This window comes from Acinonyx jubatus, chromosome C2, assembly GCF_027475565.1.
Source record: "Acinonyx jubatus isolate Ajub_Pintada_27869175 chromosome C2, VMU_Ajub_asm_v1.0, whole genome shotgun sequence".
Classification (NCBI taxonomy): Eukaryota; Metazoa; Chordata; class Mammalia; order Carnivora; family Felidae; genus Acinonyx; species Acinonyx jubatus.
In genome coordinates this window covers 96811311-96836730 of record NC_069384.1, presented here as the reverse complement: position 1 = coordinate 96836730, position 25420 = coordinate 96811311, and the positions used below count along the sequence as shown (strand labels likewise).

General features: G+C 36.2%; 2 protein-coding genes across 2 annotated transcripts in view; both read right to left on the bottom strand.

Annotated features, from left to right (window-relative positions):
• The window catches only part of SERPINI2 (serpin family I member 2), a 34009-nt gene extending 21351 nt beyond the window's left edge, over positions 1 to 12658 (bottom strand). Inside the window, exons 1-5 of the mRNA XM_015088585.3 lie at positions 12511 to 12658; positions 9763 to 10017; positions 4300 to 4530; positions 2692 to 2886; positions 2421 to 2613 (exon numbers count right to left, since the gene is read on the bottom strand). Of these exons, the coding sequence (XP_014944071.1) occupies positions 2421 to 2613; positions 2692 to 2886; positions 4300 to 4530; positions 9763 to 10009 (866 nt within the window). The 5' untranslated portion in view covers positions 10010 to 10017; positions 12511 to 12658. The remainder of the gene's footprint in view (positions 1 to 2420; positions 2614 to 2691; positions 2887 to 4299; positions 4531 to 9762; positions 10018 to 12510) is intronic.
• Positions 12659 to 17201: 4543 nt separating this feature from the next.
• Positions 17202 to 25420, bottom strand: part of WDR49 (WD repeat domain 49) — a 140202-nt gene continuing 131983 nt past the window's right edge. The window contains exon 18 of the mRNA XM_027061483.2: positions 17202 to 18601. Within this exon, the coding sequence (XP_026917284.2) occupies positions 18471 to 18601 (131 nt within the window). The 3' untranslated portion in view covers positions 17202 to 18470. The remainder of the gene's footprint in view (positions 18602 to 25420) is intronic.

Sequence of the window (25420 nt, the reverse complement as noted above, 5' to 3'; positions counted from 1 at the left end):
TTCTAGGCCTCTCTCCTCAGCCTGTAGATGGCCATCTTCTCCCTCTGTCTCTTCATGTAGCCTTCCTGCTCTGTGTATCTCTCTATCCAAATTTCTCCTTTCCATAAGGACTCCAGCCGTGCTGGATTAGGGTCCACCCTAATAACTTCACTTTAACTTGATTACCTCTGTGAAGACTGTCACCAAACAAGGTCACACATTTTGGGGGGAGTGGAAGTTAAGACTTCAACGTATGAATCAGGAAGGACATAACTCAAACCCATAACCGTTTTTCTTGGAGGAATCAAAAGAGAAGTCTGTGTCACACTATGAGAGAAGTTGTATGAGAAGTGTGGCCAGTTTGGAGAAGCTGATAATAAGACCAAAGAGTCTGCTGTCCAGAATGTAGTAGCCTGGGTGGAATTGTCATCTGGGCAGCATTCTTATGAAGATTCCTAAAATGTTGGAGAAGGGAATTCTGAAAAAAGCCTGTATTTGCTGTTGCCAACTGAGTTTGAAACTTATGCATTATTATCTAGGGCATTTGTTAACTAGGCTGATGATGCTGGGGCCACCTTGGCTACAAGTGTCATTATTCCAATTTCATACTAATAAAACCACAACTCAGGACAGCTGATGACTCTCCTAAGACACCACTGTAGTACAACGCATGAACAATTTTCAAACTCAGTGTTTTTGGCCCCAAACAGTGATCTTTCCAAAGGAAAAAGAGAGAGAGAAAAATAAATTTGAAAATAAATAAGTTAATCCCCCAAACTGTTATTAGAAGATAAACTGTCACATCACTTCATCTCCAATGTTTCACACATAATAGGAGCAAAAACAAAACAAAACAATCAAACAAACAAAAACAAAACACCCAAAACTCTTTGAAAGACTAAATCACATCCAGGTAGAGATATACAGGGATGCTAGGGAATTAGAAGAGAGATTGGGGGAGAAATTCAGATATTAGAGACATGAAGAAAAAGGGACAAATAAAAGAGAGTAAGAAGAAGAAAATTCTGAAGAAACAATTCTAGTAAATATTAGCTGGGAATAGAAAGAAAAACAAATGTAGGTCAGGGAACAGCACAATTTTACAATGGAGAGAAAAATAAACAGAAGTGAAGAGTGCTCCAGGGGTTAAAGAAAGAAAGATTTTTCAAGAAAAAGGAAATAGTAAATAATATTAGGATCAAGAACCTAGAGTAAGGGTGAGAAAAGCATAGGGTACCTCTCTCTCCAGGATGACAAGGAAGGTAGAGGAAGAGAAGATTATCAAAGATGTAGACGAATTTTGAGGTGAAGGGTAGGGACGCAGATTTGCCTAATGATATGTTTTCTTTAAGGAACAGGAAGTTGAGACATATGTTGAGAGTAAGAGAAATCAACATAAAGCAGCGCCTGCGGAACAGAAGTTCAATTTTGGTGTGGTGTGTGTGAGTATTAAAAAAGGAAGTTCTTTGAAGAGAAATAAGGAGTCCCCAGCTCCAGCCTCAATGATGCCAGAAGGGACTGCTTCCTGGGTTTTTGCTTAACAAAATTAATAGTTGGGGAGCAGGAATGGCTTTTGGGGTAGATTTGGGGTTGAGGATGATTAGGGAGAAATCAGAGCAGAATAAAGACAAAATAACAAAAAGCAATAAAAAATATTATCTGCGAATATGATTACAATGACTGACTGGATCCCGGCTTAGTGGAAAATGCAGGAAAAGCCAAGACATTTAAGGGGCAAAAGGCCTGGAAGAGGGGTGCACAGACCATCCAGGCTTTGATGAGTCTGCAGAAAATTTTAGAAACGAAAGAACAGACTATCATCTATTAGACATCTGCCTCTGTTAAAAAGTTGAGATAGAATGTGAATTGAGTTATTTGGGCATAACTTACTCTGAAGTTTCTCCTGTTGGCTAGAAGCATGATATTTAGAAATCAGTGTTTATATTCTTGTTTCCTGAGATAAGCCTTTGCAATTTCCATTTTGTATTAACTACCTAAAACTCTCCATAGGACTCTAAATTCAATGACTGTTGGAGCACCGGTGGTCAAAGCTGGTGTAACACATCTTTTAATTGTGGTACCTTAAGTGGTTGGGGGATCTCATCTTCCTTAAATGTAACAGAAGACAGATATTTAAAATTCCAATTAAGAGATTAGAGAAAGGTACGTTTATATACTAAAAAGAATAAAAATTCCTTTTTATCCTGATGTTCTAGCTTGAACACTTACACCTCTTCATCTATTGCAGAGAATACTGGGTGCTTAAATTCAGTCCCCCACGTGGCAAAACAGTGCTTATGGAACAGTGGTTCCATAAAGTGGAGCTACACTTCCAAATGCATTTTTCTCTTCGACAAATATTTGTTATCTTTTAGCCAGCTATTCAAATTCCTCCATGAGTGAAAACCTAAGAACTGGAATAATAAAATAACGTTACCAACCTAGGGAGGCTGATTTCCACTTCCTCTTCTTGCATCTCAGAGAACCATTTCAGGATTCGATGCGCAGTAATGCGCTTTTCCATTTCTTCTATGTTCACATCTTCTGCAGGGAGTATGATGATTAAACTAAACTCGTCACCTTTATAAGGTAATTCCAAAACCTGGTAGTTCACGGAGGATTCAGAAAAATAGCCTGGAACGGAAAAATAAACTACTAAATATTCTTGGCAATTCCCCAAATCATGCTTCGAAGCAGGATTTCTCATCTCACCATATTTTGTTCTCAAAAGAGCCTTCATCATTGGAACTTTGACTGCTGCACCATCTTTCTTAGTAAAATTCATCAACTGTGTGTTCTCTTTTGTGAACTTCTGCTTCCAATCGCCCTTGAAATAAACAGCATTCACCAGGATGAGCCGAGTCAGAGGGCCAAATTCTTCCCCGGAAAACATGTTTTTAATTTTCCCTGTGAAGGGGGTGCAGGAGGAGGCAGAAAGAGATGTGCAAGAGCGACTCAGTGGAATGCCTTAAATAGAATTAAAGCACAAATTTCTTTTGCAGGTCATTATAAACGGGGTGCTTTATCATCTAGCCTTGGCAATTTTGAGAGTAAAGAGGAGCACTGTTACTTATTTCATTTAGACACAGGTACAAATGAGATCTCACTAGGAAACCGGAGATACGAGATTGTCTTAGGCAAACTTGGACAGACCTGCTATTGGACTCTCTTCGGCGAGCTTGTTTGTCTAAACCGTTTTTCAGCCAAAAAGAATGAAAACGGAATGTCCCTTCCTGCATATTTATTGATGATTTTCAAACTTTATTTCAAGTTTCTCCAGCAGGTCAATCAGAATTAATAAGTCAGTGGTACACTCAAACCTTCTATTCCTGTGGCTAGAGCCACTGACCATTGGGAAGGGACAAGAATGGAGTTGTTAGTATGATTTTCTTCCTCTAAACAACCAGTCGGCTATTTCTATGTCCAGTGACTATTTCAGTTAAGAAATAAAAGCATGAATGAGTGCCATGGAGCTGTCTAGGGATATTCATTTTGTGTCCCATCAATGGGACTTTCCTGTGAACACTGCTCAGAACACCCATCTCACATTTTGAACCATGCCTCCCTGAATGACGCTTCCTATCAAGAATATGGTAGCATCATATATCATCATAATTTTTGGTAGCAGAATGAATGAACAAAGAAACAAACTACTGTTAATCAAGGCCTGATATATGCTTGTTATTTCTCATACATTATTATCAAACCTGCTAATAATCCTGAAATATTTTAATAGTATCCTCATCTTAGATAGGGCATAGCTTAGAACCGGTTAGGATTTGAACTCAGATCTGAAGGACTTTAAGCTTGTGTTCTTTCTACTATGTCACTCCAAAATCCCTGAGGAATTTTTGCTAGCTTATATTGAGATTAAAGTTTAGATTACCATGTTTATGATAGGGTTATCCACATTTATTATTAAACATTAACCCATCCAACTGAGATGTGTTAATTATTTACAGTATATGTGGGAAAGAAGGCAGTTGAGGCTGACAGATCTAATTTTTACCTGGCCCAAGATATTACTTCGGCTGCCGTAGATTAAAAACCTATGCTTAAACAAAACTTATTATTAAAAGTTTTCCATTAAAAATTCTCTAAATAGGCGTCGCTGAAAAAAATCTGTATGCTTTTCAACGCAGCTGACAATTTCAGTTTTACAATTTAGTATTAATTTGAATAACAGGGAAGCAAAATGGGAGGTTTGATTCCTCTGAGCCACAGTTTAACAGGAAAATATTCAACCATTCTTTACTTTAGGATATTAAAAACCATGAATACAATGGCAAATAATGATTTTACGAAAATGGGAAACTTTACCATCTGTTTTGCTTTCTACCCAGGTACTTATTGTCTCTGCAGAAGCCTTTGCATCTTGAAAATCCACCAGTTTTATGGCACTCTGAAAAAACTCCTTGTTGCTATGGAGATACTGTTCTTTCACTGTGAATCCTTCTTGAAGGTAGAGGGCATTGGCAAGATTAAATGTAAATTCTTGCCTTTTCTCTGAGATGGCGGAGAAAAATGACTCCAGCACAGAAAATTCTTCTCCTAAAAAATAATTATAATGTATACTGACATATTGAACAACATAAAAACAACAGCTTTTCAGCTTTACTTCTAAGTGTTGATTCATATCACCATTTTTTGCACCCTTAGGTAAAACTAACGATCCTTTCTAAGTTAGTATAAATATTTTAAGCATTTATCTTCATACAATATGCATTTTATAAAGAACTCAGTTCTTATACAGGAAAAAAAAGAATGTCCATGTAAATTTGAAATGTGTCAAAAACAAGAATGTGCATTTAAACAGGCTGAAGGAAATTCCCTTTTTATAGTCAAATTTAGCTCATTCTTACTTGTTGGAAATTTATCTTTAGAACCTCATTCTTTGCATAACATGCGATACTTATGGAAGGAGAATACTAATGAATACTGATGGTGGTATGACAGTGATGAGCAATCCTTTTCATTATTGCTTTTATTTCAGCTTAAGAAAGTTCTCATAAGAGATGAGCAATGGCACCTGTCCAAGTTTTGAAATTTATGAGGTAATCCCTGTAATCATCTCTAGAGATGTGCAAGAATCAGAATTGCCTATTTCTTCAGGTTCATGAATGTATATCCTGTGACCGTCTACATGAACAGTACCAGTCTTAACCATTCCAACTATCACCACTAGTCAACTGAGTCCAGTAGAGTCAGTTAAGAATCACTGTTGGCCTATTATTTATTTACCGTTGGATTATTCTGACCACCACGGATTGTCGGGTGCCTATGAGAGAATTCAGGTTTGATCGTTGTTCAGAGGCTTCCTATCCATTACCAAAAATATAATGTTTTTCATTCCTATGTGGCTTACTCCTGGAACTCAATCATTAAGTCTAGGAACTCTATTTCAAATCAAAGTTTCTTTCAGGGCCATTGTTATATTTGGAGTTACATACTAAAAATACCACTTTCATAACTTAAAAGTTGAGTATGCCTAATTAATCTTTATTGAAGAAAATATAAATAATTCATCACTAGAATATACCCACTGAATAAAGAGAGAAAATTTTTATTGAGAACTTGTCTTGAGTTGTGCACTGGAAATGTGATGGCGGCCGGGGGAGATGCACGCATCTGCGCACTTTAGCAGAGAGCTAGCAGTCAATGGGCATCTTTGTATAGATAAGAACAGCTTCCCTCACAGGTGGGGGAGGAGGAGGGTTTCAGCCCAGTGGCCTCATATCTTGTCTAGCTGAGTGGAGCCTGCATTTCCATTCCCACTTGTCTCCTTGTCCTCCCCTGCTCTTGTGCAGGTACAACCCACATAACCATATCGCAGGCTCTGGGAGGTATATTTCATTATGTTTCAAACTCCATGATGCTACATTCTGGGGATATAGATACAGATATAAACAATCTTAGCCCTAAAAACTTACTTCCTTTGGTTGGATTAGAAGAATTTCACTAAATCTTTACAATCCTAGAATTCTTACATAAGGAAGGAATGAAAGTTAATCTATTTAACTGTTTTCTGCGATAGTTTTAGATGCAATCATTTGCTATTTGAAGCTGAGGAAATATCTCAATAAAGGCAGGCTATAGAGACTTTCTGAGTTAAGGCATGTGAGTTTTTTCAAAAGAATTAATTAAGGTCAGAAATGAAGTGGCAGAATTTGAAACCAATCCTCAGAAGTTTGTAATTTATGAACATCTTTAAAGGAATGGGGGGGGAGGGGAAGGGGAGAAAAAATAGTTCCAACTCATTTGTCAGAGCAAATAGATTTATGTCATGTACTTAAGGTCCAAGACTGTATGACAAACAGTCAGTTTCCCTTTGATAAATCACTGGACTCAGAAGTCAATGAAAAATGTCATCAAGTAGCACAAGTTTGGAGGAGAATATAAAGTTATCTGTCTTATAAATTTGATTTAATTTCAGATTAATACCCTCTTCTAGCACAGATCAAAATGAATATGTATACATGGCTCCCAATAAGCAGTGAGAATAAATTTATTTCATTTCCTAAAACAGAGTCATAGAACACCTATAGGCCATGGGGTGAATATAACTTTTGGTTTGATTGTACTAGTCCTCCAGAAAATGTTCTAAAATTCAGTACATGTATACTTCTCCTGCTATTAAGAGCCCAAAGGCCAACTGTGTGTGAAATATGAGAGATCTAAAGATGAAAACAAAGGCAGTCATAGGATTATAGATTATTTTAGCCAAAAGGTCCATATGAATCATTTATTAAAACTCTTCTTTTTATAGTGAGGAATCTAAAATCCAGAGACGTACAGTCACTGGAGAGGTGCCAAATCACAAGATTATTTGGTTTTGGAACTGGGATCAGAATGCAAAGCTGACCCTCTTTCCATAACACTCTTAGAATAGCAAGCACCCCAGTTAGTCTTTGATTAGTAAGCAGCATGTTAGAGGCAAAGCAAAACGGAGCATTATCAGATGCTGGGTAGACTAGAGAAGGTAAATTCTGAGCAGAAGTTTTGACAATTGGGGGAAAGAAGGAAAACTGAGGACACTGAGAGCCCTGTGGGGATAGGATGCCAGGAATTGTATGACCATCTGTAGAATAAGCCAGGTGTTAACATAAAACAGCCTAGTATGACAGGTAGTAACTTTTGATAACCACTGGGAATGGAAGGTAGGACCAGGACCAAGATGAGTCAAGGAGGCATTTATATTGAGCATGAAATTTAATGAGATGCCAGCAGACTCAATAATCAAGATAATATTTTACTGTAACAGTAAAAATCCATATTAATCAAAGAAATCCATGAGGTACATTTGTAAAAATGCTCAATGAAGACAGGATCATTACTAGTGATTTTCCTGTTCCTCTTGGGTTCCAAGGTGGCCGTACCAGGCACCACCTTCTGATCTTACACCTTGTTCCGCCCTTCACACCACTTTGCTCTTCTTTCTTTAGACCATCTGGGCCTCTTCTCCATTTCCTTGCTCTCTTCCACTCTGTTCCCTTCCTTAACTCTGTCTCCTTTTTCTTTGTTCCTTAATTCTCTCCTCCTTTTTTTCTCCAGAGTTTATTTTTTTCATATTTTCTCTCTCTCTGGCTCATCTTCCTTTTCCTTTTGCAATAACCTTCCAACTGTGTCCCTGTGTCTCTCTCCTTCACAAAGCATAATAGAAAGCAATTTTGAGGGGCGCCTGGGTGGCTCAGTCAGTTGAGCATCCGACTTCGGCTCAGGTCATGATCTCACGATTCATGAGTTTGAGCCCCGCGTCGGGCTCTGTGCTGATATCTCGGAGCCTGGAGCCTGCTTCAGGTTCTGTGTCTCCCTCTCTCTCTGCTCCTCCCCTGCTCACACTCTGTCTCTCTCTCAAAAATAAATAAAGATTTAAAAAAGTTAAAAAAAAAAAAGAAAGCAATTTTGATAGATTTTGTTACATGTGTTACAATGTTAATGTTTAACTGCCCGACTATATTTTCCCAAGGAAAATATAATATATTGCTCTTCTGATCTAGAACTCTTACTGAATCATTTTTGGAATTTATTCTGGACAAGCTACTTTAACCTTTCTTTGCTTCCATGTCCTCATCTAAACAGCAGGGTTATGTCTACCTCACAGAGTAACTGTAAATATTAAGTAGGAGAGCACATATCAAGCACAGAAAAAAGTGTCTGCTACACTATATACATGTTTGATAGTGTCATCATCATTATTGCTATGATTAGCATTACATTCACAATCCAGAGTTGTTAACATTTCTGTTTCTCTACAAGATATATCCATTTAGAGTAATTTAGATTTCAGAGGCACTAATTTTGCTAATTTATCTTAGAGTCAACTTTACATATCTTTATAAATGTATTTTTACTTTTCAAAGCAGTATCAAGTGATGAAATGCTTCTGCGACTCTTTTATGGGATTTGCTGAAATTAATCTAGACAGTCAAGACTAAATCTGGAACACAGTGGCTTCATTTTACATTATTCACAAAGGAAAATTCTTGCAATTAACTTCACTATCACCAACTTCTTTTCTACATAAAATTGCCTTTATTTAAAATGAAGCAAATGAGACTTTGTAAAAACAGAAAGGCAAATTCCTAAATATAAGTGCTCTGTTCTAAGGCAAACATACTGAAATTAGTTATAGTTACAGTGATTACATTTCCAAATCGAAAAATCTGGAAATTTGCTCTGATGTTTAGGACATATTATCTGACAGTGATGTAGAAGTTTAAATTAAAATTATTATGGAAATCGAGAACACAGGATAGCCCGAGAAAGGGACAACTGCCCTTTCAAACAGGACACCAGCACCAAAGCTCTACAGTAGCTCACATAGGCCTTTGGGAGACTCTAAGACAGCAACCCCTCAAACGCCAAAAGGCCTTGGATGGTTTATGTAATTTTTTTTTCAGATTTTCTTTAAAAACTATTAACCAAACAAGCTTTTTAAATGTATAAATTAAGACTTTTTCTTGGTCTCAGTTAAGTGAAAAAGTTAAATTTTATTTAGAAAACTAACTTTAGAAAGCTAATAAAGTAATGAGAGATGCACACAAAGATTTCTGGGTAAGGATGCTCGTTGAAGCATTTTTATAACAGAAATACTGGAAACAACCTAATGAAGAAGGGGTAAGTAAGTAATGATAGTTCCGTAAGAGGCCATGAAATGCAACAATTAAGAACCATATTCTGAAACTGATGCGAAAAATGATCATAGCATCATGATAGTGGAAATATAAACAAACAAACAGAAAACCATACACATACACACATTTACGCACACAACACGATCTCAATTAATTAAATCTGGCTAAACCAGACCAGAAGAAAATATACTGTCACACTCACACCTTTATATCTGTATTAAAAATAATACATTCTTTTGGTAACATTTTCATTGGGAAACAATTAAAATGATTATTATATACAATTCTCCATTTTATTATAATTTTACACTTTTGATAACATTTTCCATTGATTTAAGTTGTGTCACCCTGAACTTCTAATTTTAAAAATAAATTTGGCCAGATCTTATCCAGCATAAATAATCATATGTAATGGGGCACCTGGGTGGCTCAGTTGGTTAAGCATCCAACTTCAGCTCAGGTCATGATCTCCTGGTCTGTGAGTTTGAGCCCCGCATTGAGCTCTGCACTGATAGCTCCGAGCCTGGAGCCTGCCTTGGATTCTGTGTCTCCCTCGTTCTCTGCCCCTCCCCCACTCATGCTCTGTCTCTGTCTCCAAAATAAATAAACATTAAAAAAATTTTTTAATAATTATATGTAAGAATCTCACCAGTTGAGTTTTCCTGAAGTTTTAACGTTTGTCTTATCTGCTCCTGTGCGTTTCCTTTTGCTCCCAGTTGTACCATCCCAAGAACCAACGTTGTTCCAAGGGGGGAAAATACAATGTTGTCCTTATGAGATAAACAAATAGCTTGATAAAGATCCACTGCAAATTCGATATTTCTTTGAGCCAAGGGTCTTGAGGCTTGACTTCCAGAACAAATCAACAGTAGACTCCACAACAAGATCTTATCCATTTTGACTTCTGTGCATTAATTTAAAATTCATTAGTTTTCAAAATAACCAGAGGTGACCATAGTGAGCTCAACTGACAACCTTCTTCCTATTAGAATTCTTTGTCTTAAGTCAAGCATTATTACAAGGAGATTCTCATGCCAGTTTGCAGAATAAGCCTCATCTATTAGGAGAAATAAGCATGTGCAAATGGCATTTTTATATTCCTTCAAGAACTAGTCCAAAACATAAGGCAGTCTTCTAAAATCAAAGAAGAAATTATAATTCTGGAACAACGTCAATAGCAATATGATCTCTAAATAGCTAACTGATACTTTTTCCTATCTTTCCCATGGTTTTAAGTGAGATACCTGTAACTCTTTATCAAGGGAATCCTCTCTCCACACTACTCGAAAATGGTTTATAGATGAAAAGAGAAATGGAATAAAATATGAAGACACTCCAGTGTGGTTTTGAACCTATAATAGTGCAAAGTTAATGTATTCTAAATCAGTTTGAGTAATCTGGTAAAGTTTTTATGGTATGAATTTTCATACTTTGTGGACTCCTACTTCTAGAGGGTGAAATACCCTAAAATTCACATTGTACTTTTTCAAAGGAAGGAAAAACTCAGAAAACCTGTAAGGAAATGCAATTAAATGTAACACTACAACAATAACAAAAGAAAAAAGCACTTTCTAAGAAACCAAGAATAATTTGACAAGTTAACACGTAAGAAAGCTGCAGCTGAAAACTTTAGCCAAGTCACAACACTAATGACACCTTATTCAAGTGCGCTCCACTAAAAGTACAGGAAATTCAACCATCTGATTATGTCTTGAGAATGAGTTTTGCAATATTAGACTTCATGGAATACTGACCCCAAAACCTCATGAATTTTAGTAACGCTAATTTTACCTTGCAAAAACTATATTTCAGGAACTCTTAATAACTCCCAGTTTCATAGGTTACTGGGAAGTAACTGTTCATTGGGGGGTAAAGATGAAAGCCTCCAGAACAATGTATTGTTACCCTTAAAAATGAAGAACTATATTTCTAAAGTGCTTTTGCAGACCATTGGAAGGGTCACCATGACCCATAAGTGGGTTAAGAGTCACTATTACATATAAAGATTACTAATAGTCAAATACTCTCTAAAGCTAATCTGTGGAGTCATTATGTAGCTACTTCAAATTGCCTTCTAATATTTGTAGCTAAACTCTATTTGTTTAGATATACAATTTGCAAAGGAAAAAGACTTCAAAATGCAATTTAAAACAAATGGTAAAAAATAGCATGTTGGTAAATTGCAAATATAAATATATATTATCAAATGGTTTATTGAGGATTAAGTTAGTACATAAGGTTGTGAGTGGAAATGCAACAAAAGTAAAAGCCAGCGAGTAAGAAAAGTTTTATACACAAAAATAAATTTCTGTTTACCATTTTCTTTCTTTTTAATGTTTATCTATTCATTTTGAGAGAGAGAGAGAGAGCACATGTAAGAGGGAGGAGGGGAGAGAGAGAGAGGAGAGAGAGAGAATCCTAAGCAGGATCTGAGCTGTCAGCGCTGAGCCCAAATGGGGCTTGAACTCATGAACCATGAGATTATAACCTGAACAGACATCAAGAGTCAGACTGCTTAACCAACTGAGCCACCCAGGTGCCCCTATGTATCATTTTCGAATACATTCACTATCTCAGAAGATTTCTGATTAAAAATAGAAGTTTGTAGATATATAAGTAGTCACAATGTTATTAGTACTTTTAAGTCATCAAGTGGTAGTTCTTTAGGTACATCTTTATGTATTTGGTTTGTAATACAATAATAAACAATACTATGAAGGATACAAATTTTTCCTTATGGTAGAATCTGAGGGGTATCCTCTCATTATACTGATAATCTTAATAATTAAAATTTATATTATTTGAGCATCGGGGTGCTTGGGTGGCTCAGTCAGTTAAGCGTCCCACTTCAGCTCAGGTCATGATCTCCCGGTTCGTGAGTTCAAGCCCCGCGTTGACAGCTCAGAGCCTGCATCCAGGTTCAGATTCTGTGTCTCCCTCTCTCTCTGCCCCTCCCTCCCCCATGCTCTGTCTCCCCCTTTCTCCTTCAAAAATAAATAAACATCAAAAAAACTTTATATTATTTGAGCGTCTAATTCTCCCAGAAAATTTCTAGGCATTGAACAAATTATAATCTCACACACACACACGAAATGTTTTCAAAAGTTCACTTAACCTCATTGTGTTTTGGATCCTATCTCATTAGATCTCATTAGAAAGCATGAAGTACTGGTGAACTAAACAACATAATGACTAGTCCCATAAGAATTTACAGGACTTCAAATTTATAATGACATTATTTAAGGAGAATAAAAGTAATGTGTTAATTTGATAAATTTAAATAAGATCTGCTATCAAAGTGAATTGAAATGCCAGTCCCCTGCTCTATTAAATACTCATGATCAATATTATCGCATATGTACTGCATTCAAAAGCTATTTAATTTTAAGGTACTTACCCCAAATTGGCTTCTGATTATTCACTGTGATGTTATAACTGAAATGTGCCTGCTGGGAAACACTAGTACATAAAACACCTGATCAGTCAAGGCCAAATTTACTTATCTTGAACACTGTATGATTAATTCCTCTAAACCCAAAGCAGGTGTTCACTACATTTGCATAAAAGGACTAATATGATCGGTTAATGATCAACGACGCAATAGGCAAGAAGTGAGAGAGAAAACCATAACAGGATTTTTTCAAAGCATTAAGCTTATATTATTTAATCCATTATTCCACTTCTTTTATAGTAAGTCGAAACAGAATTTGGAAGAATGTGCCAAGGCTTGTAAATTGGTTAGTAATTAGTTCTTTTTGTTTCTCACAGGACTTCTGCATCAGATTACCACTGTATACCATCATAAATATTTCAGAAAGCCTGTGAGAAAAAGGATAAAGCTAAATCAAGTCCAGAATGCAGAGACAAATTGCTGCTGCATTTACAAAGTTCTCAACAATTCATCAAATCATACAATAGTCACAGGAATTTCCTGTGGTTACAAGGCTCATTTTAATCCTTAGGAAAAAGGGTGGATATTGAAGAAATATACTCTCCATGATGAACCAAAAGACCAGATTAAGATTATTGATTTACCAAATCATATGAGGACAATACGATTAAACATAGGTAATTTGATAATACACATCAGTGTTACTTTTACATGCCTTTAAACTTTTACGTAATTTTCTCTACCAGTAGTTCATTAATAAAAAAAAATGGATTCATAATTGAATAGATTGTGATCTCATTCTTCTAGTTCAAATCAATTACCTCAAAGGCAATCAGATATTAAACACACTGATTCATCTGTGGCCTCCGAGAAGAGAAATGGAAAATTTGTTCCAGATGCAATTAAACAAATAGTCACCATTGATAACTAAATGTAATGTCACTTCTGATAGCCTTATAAAAACAAGATAAAATGGATGTAAATACCTGAGAAGTAACTTCTTTCAATGTCCTGACAGGGCTAGAGCTTACGGAAAGCCATGGGAAGCCTGATAATTGCTATAGGCCATAATGTCCTAATTCACTAAAATTCTTAATTGTCCATCTAGGCATCTCTTAATGTTTTCTAAGTCTTGGGTTATATTCTAATATCACTTGCTCTAACATAAGCAAACTCCTCTCCAGCTTTAGCTTAACACTGTTAGAGATAATTTTCCAAAAACAGAGTTAGGCAGCACAAGAGCTCTATCCTTCTTGTTTTACTGTGTAATTCATAAACAATAAGTCTGAATGTCCAAAGACTCTCATTCAATCAATGTTTTTCTACCCCTGTAGTGACACTAGCAAACATCCATCACAAGTACCCTGAGTTACCAAGTTATTATTTCTCCATATTACTCAGATCATAATGTGATTTACCCAGGAACAGGTCATTGCTTTCCTTGCAATGACAGAGACAGACACTCTGTCTTAATAAGATCACTTAATGAAACTTTCTGTAAGGATCTTATGTTAGAGCAGTTCAAGCACACTGCACATTTTCCTGTCTCTTGAGGAGTAAAAAAGAATGGCCAAGAATTTCTCCTCCCTGGTTTAAGCTCTTTTAATTGAAAATAATGATACCACAATTGTCCATAAAATATTACTGCAGGCCTTTTAAATATTTTCATAAATCTGTTCCTTCTACAACTCTATTTTGCCCCTAGAGCATGAGCAAATATTTATATATATATTTGAAATATATATATATTATATGTATATGTATATATATGTATAAATATATATATTATATATATAATATATATAACATATTATATATAATATGTATATATTATATATAATATATATAACATATTATATATAATATGTATATATTATATATAATATATACAATATTTCATTAGTGAGAGCCAAAGTGTCTTGGTATAAATTTGAGCGCCATCACTCCTCCACTGTAAAAAATAAATCTGGGGATATGTATAATAAAAACAATAGCAAGAAGTTATAGGTTCAATCTCATTATCTTTCTTAGCATTTTGTAGCTTTTTAAAAGTAAAATTGTATATAATTCCCAACTTTAAAAACATACAAGCAAATGTTCTCGTTAATATAGGACTTAAAAGCTAATTATTCTATCTGAGCACGGGTTAATTTCAGGCATTTTGTTCCTCTCTCAGTTTGCTCCATATATCATGTGATAAGAGGAACATGTTCTGAAAAGATAACAGGTTAAATTATATTTAGTGTAAACCTACATATTACAAACAAAGTAGCCTATTGAAAGTTCTGGCACATTCTATTTTAATGTGACAAGTTCCTTTCACTGTAGAAAAAATGGATCTTAAATCATTGAACCTAAGTGTTAATTTCAGAAATAGCTTATAAAGTCTTCAGTTCTATTAACATTTTATAGGTGAGACCCTGCTACCTGCCTAGCACAATTAGATGCTGTAAGATAGAAGAGACATAATAACTAAATGTCTTTTTCCTTTCCTGGAAGAGCCCCTGAAGTTAATTAAAGATGGGATTAGGGTTTTAACACAGCACAATTGCCTTACACATGTGGTAGGCTACAGAGAGAAGGTATGTTCATATGAAACAGACTATTTCACTAATCGTTTCAAACAAAGTCATCTACAAGGGTAAAAAAAAAAAAAAAAAAAGAAAAAGAAAAAGATGTCTAGCAAAAGAATTTCCAATTTATACCAGAAAAACTAGTGGGCTCATTCAATCTTTGCTTAATAAATCACTGCATTTTATGTACTTTCACTCCAGGAACCTGATGGTAAGAGAAGTGTATTCTATTTATAGGTATATACCTGGTGTCTAAAACACTCCCTTGTATGTATCTTAGATAATTGGTTGGATAGGTGGATGAATGGATGAACAGATGGATGGGTGGGCGCATGAATGGAAAATAGAGCCTTCACAAAGTACGTGGTACCCATATTTCCTCTCTTTAACATCTTAATATTCCTCTAAATTTCTAGAAATGTGGCTCAAATTTCACTCCACTGTACTGTCATCAATCTATGATTCATAAATCATATGCTCTAAGTTTGAAATGATGGATTATCTAATCAAACCTCCCGACCAGTGCAAGAATTTTCTACAATATCCCCGTGAGAGAGTTACTCAGCCTCTGCTGGAACATCTCAAAAAATCTTTTTTTCCCAAGGCAACCTTTTTCATCTAAAAAAAAAAAATCTTTGAAATACTTCCAAATTTACAGAAAATTTGCTGGTATAATAAAAAGAACTACCATCTCCCTCTCTCCTTCTCTCTGTTTTCCCAATTGTTAGCCTTCTACCACATATGTATGCTCAATCTATATAGCTAATCTTTCCCTCCTTCTTTCTCTCTCCTATATATATATATATATATAAAATATATAATATTATATATAATATTATATATTATATATATGTATGTATGTATATATATGTATGTATGTATATATGTATGTATGTATATATGTATGTATATTATATATATGTATGTATATATATATACATAAAGTCATATATACATGCATTATATATATATGGTGTATGTATGTGTAGACACAATTATAATTAGCATTTTCTGAATCATTTGCGAGCAAGCTGCAAACATAGCTTCTTAATCACTCTTAAACATTTCTTCCTTCCTTCTTCCTTTTCTTTTTTTCTTTTCCTTTCCTTCCTTCCTTCTTTTCTTCCTTCCTCCCTCCCTCCGTCCCTCCCTCTCTCTAAAACCATCAATTCACACTGGAATCTCAGACCCAATCTATGATCTCAGGGTTCTTTCTAGCTTCCCCCCTTGGAAATTTTATAAATACCTCTATAAAAGTGAGACACCTGCCTCTCATTCTTAATATATTCACGAATTTATTCATTTACTTAGTCAATGTTTATTTTCTCAGTGTAAGCAACCTCCCAACTGTGCCGGCCATTTCCTCTACTCACCCTCTCTGCCTTTCTACCACCTAAACACTCCTCCCACTCTCCAGTCCCATACTCTTGGATCCAGTGAGCATATGACTTCTCTCAGCTCCTCCTTCTTCCTTTCACAGCCATGTAGCCAGCCTGCTGCCAACTCCTCTCCACCAAGATGGGAAGGCAAGGGAAGACGAGAAATCCCTTCCTGTTTTAGCAGGTATCAGGAAAGAATTCTAGAATCTGCCTCCTTAAAACTGTGTCCATTGGTTCTACTTCTACTCTTTTTCCTCATTGCAGCTTTGAAATATTTGAGAATAGGTTATATGTCCCATGAATTTTCTTTCTTATGCCAGACTTCCCCATTTCTTTACCTGTTTCTCTGGAACATGGTTTCCAGAGTCTTTATCACTCTGATAACATTCACCAACATTTGTTGGTTGATACATTCAAATATATGTTTCTTTTAAATCTTTCCCACATGTGGTTGTCATTCAAGGAGAGGGAAAAGCAGTATACATAGACGTCACAGGGTCTGATCAGGATGCACTTAAATGTAAATGGAATAGGCAGTGTCTTCTGAAAACGTTTCCTCTGCCTCCTTCCTCACCAGCTAAAACATTTGCTCCACTGATTCTGGAAACTCCATTGTTAAAGTTCAGTCCACTGACTTTATACTGACAAGAAGAGAGTGAACAGAAAGTTGAAGTGCAAAACCACACTCTTTGGAGTAAAACACACCCAGGCTTCAACCTCAACTCTGCCATAGATAATTGGGCATTCTTCTAACAAATCCAAATCTCAGATTTTAACCTTATAATAGATAGACGATTACTGTGAGGCTTAAACGCAATGAAATTTTGCAGTTACTGAACAGAATAGACCCCTCATATATTAATTATTTCCTTTACTTGTGTGTGTTAGTACAAAATTCTTCTAAAAAATACAAATGGTCTTGAAAGAAGTCTTTAAAATGCAAATGTGTAGTAACTAAAGTTATATGAATGAATTTATTAATTACTCCTACAGAACACAATAAATAAAGCAGCATAAGAATATTGGTTACCTGGTAGATGATGACATTTATAAAGAAAAATGGATCCAAAAAGCGAGGCATTGTTTTTCAGAACCAAACATTTCCCACTTGAGCTTCTACATAGAGTGAGTCCTATACCTAGCCCCAGTCTCTTCAAAACAATTTTTTTTTCTGAGACTATTACCTCTTTGGTAGTGCTATGCTCTTCAATAATATGGTAAGACAAAATACAGAAGCAGAACATATGCAGTAATTTCTCAATAGGTACACAGAAGAATGGATATAAATCTGTAAGAATTAATAGGAATAGCTGCTACTGACATGGTCTGACTGTATTATCAGAATCATTTTCAAAAAACTAGAAAGTATGTAAATACTTGGAAATGGTTTTCTTAGTTAAGTTTGTAGATATTCGCTGTGTTAGTACTTTCCATATTTAACTTCAAGGCAGGTTTTTATAATAATAATTGATCAAAAATATTTGCCTATAGAAGCAACCAGAAGGGCAACTGGTTAGAATGCATTGCTCTGAAAATGTACATTTTTATATAAAACCACTTGGGAATAGATGATACCAGTTAATATTGGCCCCTCTGTAGTCCAATCTATCTTTTATTAACAATGCACAGAAAGTGAAAGGTGATGGATAAAAGCAGCACTAAGACATTGTCTGAAGGCGAAACTTTCTGAAGGTTAAATACAAAGTCAAGGAGGGGCAGCTGGATGGCTCAGTTGGTTGAGCGTTTGACTCATGGTCTCACAGTTTGAGTTCGAGCCCTGCACCAGGCTCTGCAGTGACAGCTCTGAGCCTGGAGTCTGCTTCAGATTCTGTGTCTCTGTCTCTCTCTGCCCCTTCCCTGCTCACACTTTGTTAATCTCTCTCTCAAAAATAAATAAACATTTAAAAAATCTTTTTTTAAATATAAAGTCGAAGAATGGCACGGAATTCTTTATTCCTCTCTGCATTTTATATTCATATTTTATGTGACAATGAAATATTTATTTTTGCTTCAATTATAATTGCTTCTTATTTCTTTTAATCTTCACTTCACTACTTGTTTCTTGATATAATTGCTTGGCTCTTCGCTCACGATCCAGAATTTCTTTGGGGAACAAGTTTTTCTCATCAAATACAGCGTTCAAAGCTACAAAATGATGAAGAAAATAACATGTAAATTATACTTGGTAAGAGGCCCAATTAAATGAAATAGTGGGGAGAAAATTCCCATTTGAATTTATCTGAAAATTTGTATGTTTCTAACACCAAGAGTGTATCTGGGGGGATTTTCTCTTAAATTCCTGCTATTTCTTTGACTTCGGTTTAAATTAAAAAGCTAAATTTTAACAGAGTTTGTTCTATTAATGTATTTATATCATGATGATTTCCACCACTTTCAGTAGAAGACTAAAGAAGCTTGTATTTTCCATTTTTGCTTTTTCATCTACTTAGCAGCTATCAAAGACTCATAATAAGCCAAGAACAGATTATTCTGTATTGAAATAAGACAATGAAAACAATCAAAACACAGTTTGACTGTCTGCACCACTAAACAAGCTCTTCTGCAATCACGTCCTTATAAGATACTTTGATCTACAGGGATCTGTGGCTTCAGAAAAAAAGAGCCAAATTATCCCCCATGAGTGGCCGTCTTATGCATCAGTGAGATGTAGGAGGAAATTGTGCCATGCATTCGAGAAAATAATTTTGGCCTTTTGCTTAATTCTATAATTTCAACAAATGCTTACTGGATGTATATTATGCACAATGTCCTATGCTTGGGCATAAATGAGGCACAGATATGACTCAGTCGCAGGCCTTCTTCCAACTGGTAGAAAGCAGGCACAGTGCCCAAATGACCAAAATATCAAGTACAATAAGTTACAGTTCTGAGAAAATAGGAGCAACAGAAATTTTGGTTAAGCATATAAAGAGATTGTAACAATATGCAGAGATCAGAGGGAAAGCTTGAAGAATTAGACACTATTTGAGGCAGATTTTGAAGTCCAGATAGGATTCTAATTGATAAGAAGGGCCACGGAGGTGAAGAAGGGTTAGTAAGGGGGAAAGGAAATGTCAACGAGAGAGAACAAAGCAAACCAAAGTGTGGAGAAACAAGAGCCACCGTTCAGGTAATTCTGAATAATTCAGTACAATGTGACCAAGGTTCAAAACAGAGAGAGAATGAGGTTGGAGCGGGACAAAGGAATACTTTAAATGGCAACCCCGAGGAATATGAAATAAACTACATAAACATTGAACAACTTCACCGTATACTGCCATCTTTATATATATGAACTAGGGGGAAAAAACAAAAAACAAAAAACAAAAAAAACCCTCTCCACTTCCCATATAAACATGATTGTATAAGTCAATATCCTTCCCCATTTTCTCTCGAATATTTTACTAGAACAACCAGGAAAAATGAAAACAAATAATAATTTGGCAAACAAACTCCACGTGAGTGAAGCCCAAAGATAGAGGTAACCTGCAGCCTGCAAAATAGGAACAAGGGCAGCCAAAGAGCTGTTACAGGAGATAAGGTGATGAGTCTGAAAGTGTAAGAAGGCCAGCAGCCACAGCATCTCAGAAAGTTCTAGCAAAAAGACACTGACTAAAGGTGAGGGGCTCACCCTGCAGTACAAATGCTTTATCTTTCATTTATATCTATGGATGCAAACAGAGGTGAACAAGGCCGGAAGCAAAAGCCCTCCACGACACCTTGTTTGGTTCAGAGAAACAGATGAGGCAGGGCTACATGAAGAATCACGCACATGAGCCATTTTTTTCCTAAAAGCAGTTTGCCTGTCAGTTGTAAAAACTGAAGGCCACTCCAATCCCACACCACAAACTCTCCCCTAGGGACCTACTACAAACTTCAGGTCTAAAAAAATCCAACTCATTAAAACTAATTAAGACAGGAAATTTTAAAAAATGGCATAGAGTGGACACAAAGGACTATAAGCAAAATTAGAAACAAAACAAAACAAACTTTAAAAAGGGCAGAAGAGGGGCACCTGGGTGGCTCAGTTGGTTGAGCGTCTGACTTTGACTCAGGTCATGATCTCACGGTTTGAACTCCAGGTCGGTCTCTATGCTGATAGCTCAGTGCCTGGAGGCTGCTTCAGATTCTGTGTCTCCCTCTCTCTCTGCCCCTCCCCTGCTTGCTCTCTCTCTCTCTCTCTCTATCTCAAAAATAAATAAAAACATTAAAAAAATTTTAAAAGAGAAGAATGAATCAATACATAAACTACCTCCAGAAATACGCTGCCACGCTGGCCAGATAAATATTGTTACTAAGCGCTTTGTCACAAACTATATTTTAAAACTCGAAAAAGCACTTATTTCTGTAAAGGAAGATCACAGAGCAGAAGTGAAAGAGCTCCGGAAATGTCACAACAGGAAGTGAGGAAAGTGAGCTGGCAGAGCTCAGGAAAAATCTCACAAGTGAGATTTTCACTCACAAGTGTGTGGTAACATAATGGGAAATGGAGTTTACAAATGAGACAAACAAATATAATAAGGTGAAAATGAAAAGAAGAGAAATGAGAGAGGAAAGTGACACTGAAAAAGAAATAGATTCAACCAACACAACAATCAGATGAGTCCTTCAGAACGAACACCAAAATGGAACAAATATTTGAAGGTATTATGTGTAAAGTTTTCCTTAAATTAGAGACAATCTGACATACACAGGAAGGACATACTGTGGCACCAGGAATAACAGAATCAGAAGTCAAACCGAAGCACATCTTCGTCAAATTATTAGACTTTAAAGATAATCATTTGGCAGCCAGACAAGATGATCAAGTCGCTTAAAAGGAGAGAAATGTGTATCTTGCATTAGATATCTTCACAGCAATGATCAATACCAGAAGAGAGAGCGACGCCAACAAGAAAATCAAAGAAAGTACGTGTGGAGTGTGGATATTATACACACTCAAGCTGCGCCTCAAATCTAAAAATACAGAAGTTTCAACAAATCTAAAAATGCAAATTTTCAACATTCAGGAAATTCGGGGACTATTGTCTCTGAGAGACCTTTTCGAGAAAACTACTACAAAGTAAACTGATGGATGACTGAGGAAAATTTAGAAAAAGACTTAGTGGAGAGTGCTGTATATTTTTAAATGTAGAAGTGAGATTAAAATAATGTGAAGCATAGGATAACAAAACAGACGCTAAATGCCACATGCCTGACAATGTCAAAATGATACAATTTAACAAAAACTGGAACGATTAGGGAGAAGCTTCATTCATGATAAATCAGCAACAGCTAAGAGACAAAGGACTTAAACCAACAAGTCAAGGAATAGTAGTATAAATAAATTTAACAAAATAAAAGAAGCACAAAAAAAGATCACATTGGTGAATAAAATTAGGAGGTAGAGGGGCACCTGGGTGGCTCAGTCGTCAAGGGTCCGACTTCAGCTCAGGTCATGATCTCACAGTTTGTGAGTTTGAGCCCCGTGTCAGGCTCTATGCTGACAGCTTAGACCCTGGAGCCTGCTTCAGATTCTATGTCTCCCTCTCTCTCTGTTCCTCCCCAGCTCACACTCTGTCTCTCACTCTCAAAAATACATAAATATTAAATTAAAGAAAAAAAAAAGAAGAGAAAGAGGGGAGTGAAGAAACATGCTCATTTTATCATTAGTCAACATGGATGTAATGGTTACTGTCCTAGAAAACTGAAGGGCTAGAAGAGTTATACCAACCTATGAGTATAAAGTTACCACTAGAATGTATAACACCCTCCCCAAATAAAAACAAAGAAAAAATTACAGATCCAGTGAAAACTTTAAAACCCATATAACCAATGAATGACATAAAAAAAGAGTGTGAGAAATATAAAACCAAACAATATATAATATATATGTTTATATATAATATGTTGACAAATTTAAATGTGCTCAATATCATGATCATAAAAATTATTTTTTAGCTGGATCAAAAGCAAAACCCGGCACACATCTAAAATGAAGTGACTCCAAAAATTTGAAATAGAAGGATTTGAAAAGTATACCAGGAAAATCAAAACCCAGAGAAAGCAGAGGTCAAAATCTAAAATCATCAGTGCATACAGAAACCCTCAAAGGATACACTGAAACTCATATTGCTTCTGCACAGAAAAGGAAACAATCAGCAAAACTAAAAGGCAACCGACAGAATGGGAGAAGATATTTGCAAATGACATATCAGATAAAAGGTTAGCATCCAAAATCTATAAAGAACTTACCAAACTCAACACCCAAAAAACAAATAATCCAGTGAAAAAATGGGCAAAAGACATGAATAGACACTTCTCCAAAGAAGACATCCAGATGGCCAACCGACACATGAAAAAATGCTCCACATCACTCATCATCAGGGAAATACAAATCAAAACCACCATGAGATACCACCTTACACCTGTCAGAATGGCTAACATGAACAACTCAGGCAACAACAGATGTTGGCGAGGATGCGGAGAAAGAGGATCTCTTTTGCACTGTTGGTGGGAATGCAAGCTGGTGCAGCCACTCTGGAAAACAGTATGGAGGTTCCTCAAAAAACTAAACATAGAACTACCCTACGACCCAGCAATTGCACTACTAGGCATTTATCCACGGGATATAGGTGTGCTGTTTCGAAGGGACACATGCACCCCCATGTTTATAGCAGCACTATCAACAATAGCCAAAGTATGGAAAGAGCCCAAATGTCCATTGATGGATGAATGGATAAAGAAGATGTGGTGTATATATACAATGGAGTATTACTTGGCAATCAAAAAGAATGAAATCTTGCCTTTTGCAACTATGTGGGTGGAGCTGGAGGGTATAATGCTAAGTGAAATTAGTCAGTCAGAGAAAGACAAAAATCATATGACTTCACTCATATGAGGACTTTAAGAGACAAAACAGATGAACATAAGGGAAGGGAAACAAAAATAATATACAAACAGGGAGGGGGACAAAACAGAAGAGACTCATAAATATGGAGAACAAACTGAGGGTTACTGGAGGGGTTGTGTGGGGGGGCGGCTAAATGGGTAAGGGGCAGTAGGAATCTACTCCTGAAATCATTGTTGCACTATATGCTAACTAATTTGGATGTAAATTTTAAAAAATAAAATTAAATTAAAAAAAAAAAGAAACTCATATTAGTGGATTCCAGAAATAAGTGATACCGGAAACTGAACAAACCAGTGTGATAGAGGAGAGGGAGATTTCTCACTGAATAATTTTTCTTATGTTCTAATATTTGACCGTGTATATTTTGGTTTTTAGCAATAGCACAAAAATGAATAAACCTGGACTATCTCTTAAGCAAGCTACAAATGAAAATACTTTCCATTTGTCTAATCCCAGCAGTGTAAGATACATGGATTTCTGTATATTAGCCATTGATTCTGCCCTGTATGCCTGCAGATTAGCATTTGAGAATCATGAGACATTCTGAATGCCTTAGAGCTCTCCTGAAATCCACTATGAAAGCCAGAAATTTCCTTTTGAAATAAACTCTCGCTGTTTTATTGAGATTTGTCTCTCAACTAGATGAGGAATTTCTACATAATTGACTGGGTTTCGGGACAGTTATACCAATAACTAACTGATAGGGCCTTGAGAGAAAATCTTGCCCAAGTAAGTCATTTTTAGTTTAGTTAAAAAAAAGGTGATAAAAAATTCATATGCAGGGGCGCCTGGGTGGCTCAGTCGGTTAAGCGTCTGACTTCGGCTCAGGTCATGATCTCACAGTCTGTGAGTTCGAGCCCCGCGTCAGGCTCTGTGCTGACAGCTCAGAGCCTGGAGCCTGTTTCAGATTCTGTGTCTCCCTCTCTCTCTGCCATTCCCCTGTTCACGCTCTGTCTCTCTCTGTCTCAAAAATAAATAAACGTTAAAAAATAAAAAAAAAAAAATTCATATGCAAGTGTGGATCCTCGTTTCCTGGGCCCAAAGCTTACAAGTTGGGGGGGGCTTTCTTAAAGAAAAAATATAAAGTTACAAATATATAATTATTCATAAAACTAGCTATTTATTTGGGATGAGAAAATAAATCTCAACAAACTATTAAAGTTTTGTAGAGTTGGGTCCTTTTATTCTGAGATTTCTCTTAGGAAACGCACCAGAAATGCTTACCCGGAAATGATTCCTGCTTGCAAGTGGGGCTTCCTGGAACCGGGAACAATAAAACTTCCAGCAACTATTAATACTCACAAGGGTGTTTGCATATGAGGCCTATTAAAACTTCTTGGCTTCACTGGCAAACTCTTTTATTTGGCAAAAATGATGTCATTAACCTAACACCTTCTAAATGGATAATGGTAATCAATTCATCTTAGTATTCAAAGTAACAACATCTGCTAGGTTTATGGCACAATGTTTTCATATGATGATGTGAGGGAGTCTGCAATGGAATGTGTGATGTATCTAAGAGACCATTAACCATTTATTGAACTTATTTAAGATTATAAAAGAATGCCTTTAACCTTGCTGTGATAACTTGTTTTCATGAAGTATTAACTGGCAAGGCTAAAGCTCCCAGTTATTCAATCAAACATTAATCTAGGTGTTTCTCTGAAGGGATTTTGCAGATATAATTAAAGTCCCTAATCAATGGACTTTAAGTAAAAGAGATTATCCAGGATAATCTGGGTGAGCCAGATTTAATCAGCTGGAAGGCCTTAAAAGCAAGGCTGGGGCTCCCCGAAGACAGGGAAAAAATTCTACCAATGGACAAGAGTTTCTTCCCGTATCCATGGAGTTTCAAACTCACCTTTCCTGGCTGCCTGTGGACAACAGCTTTAACCTGTGCCCACTCTGCCCATGATCTTCCCTTTCTCACTCAGAACTACTCATTTTGGGTTTGCTCAAACCAAATCAGCCCCCACAGTCCCATAGGCCAATTCCTTGTCATAAATTTCAGTATATGGTCCTGCTGGTTCTGCTTCCCTGAAACCTGACTGGTACACTTGCCATAAAGGACA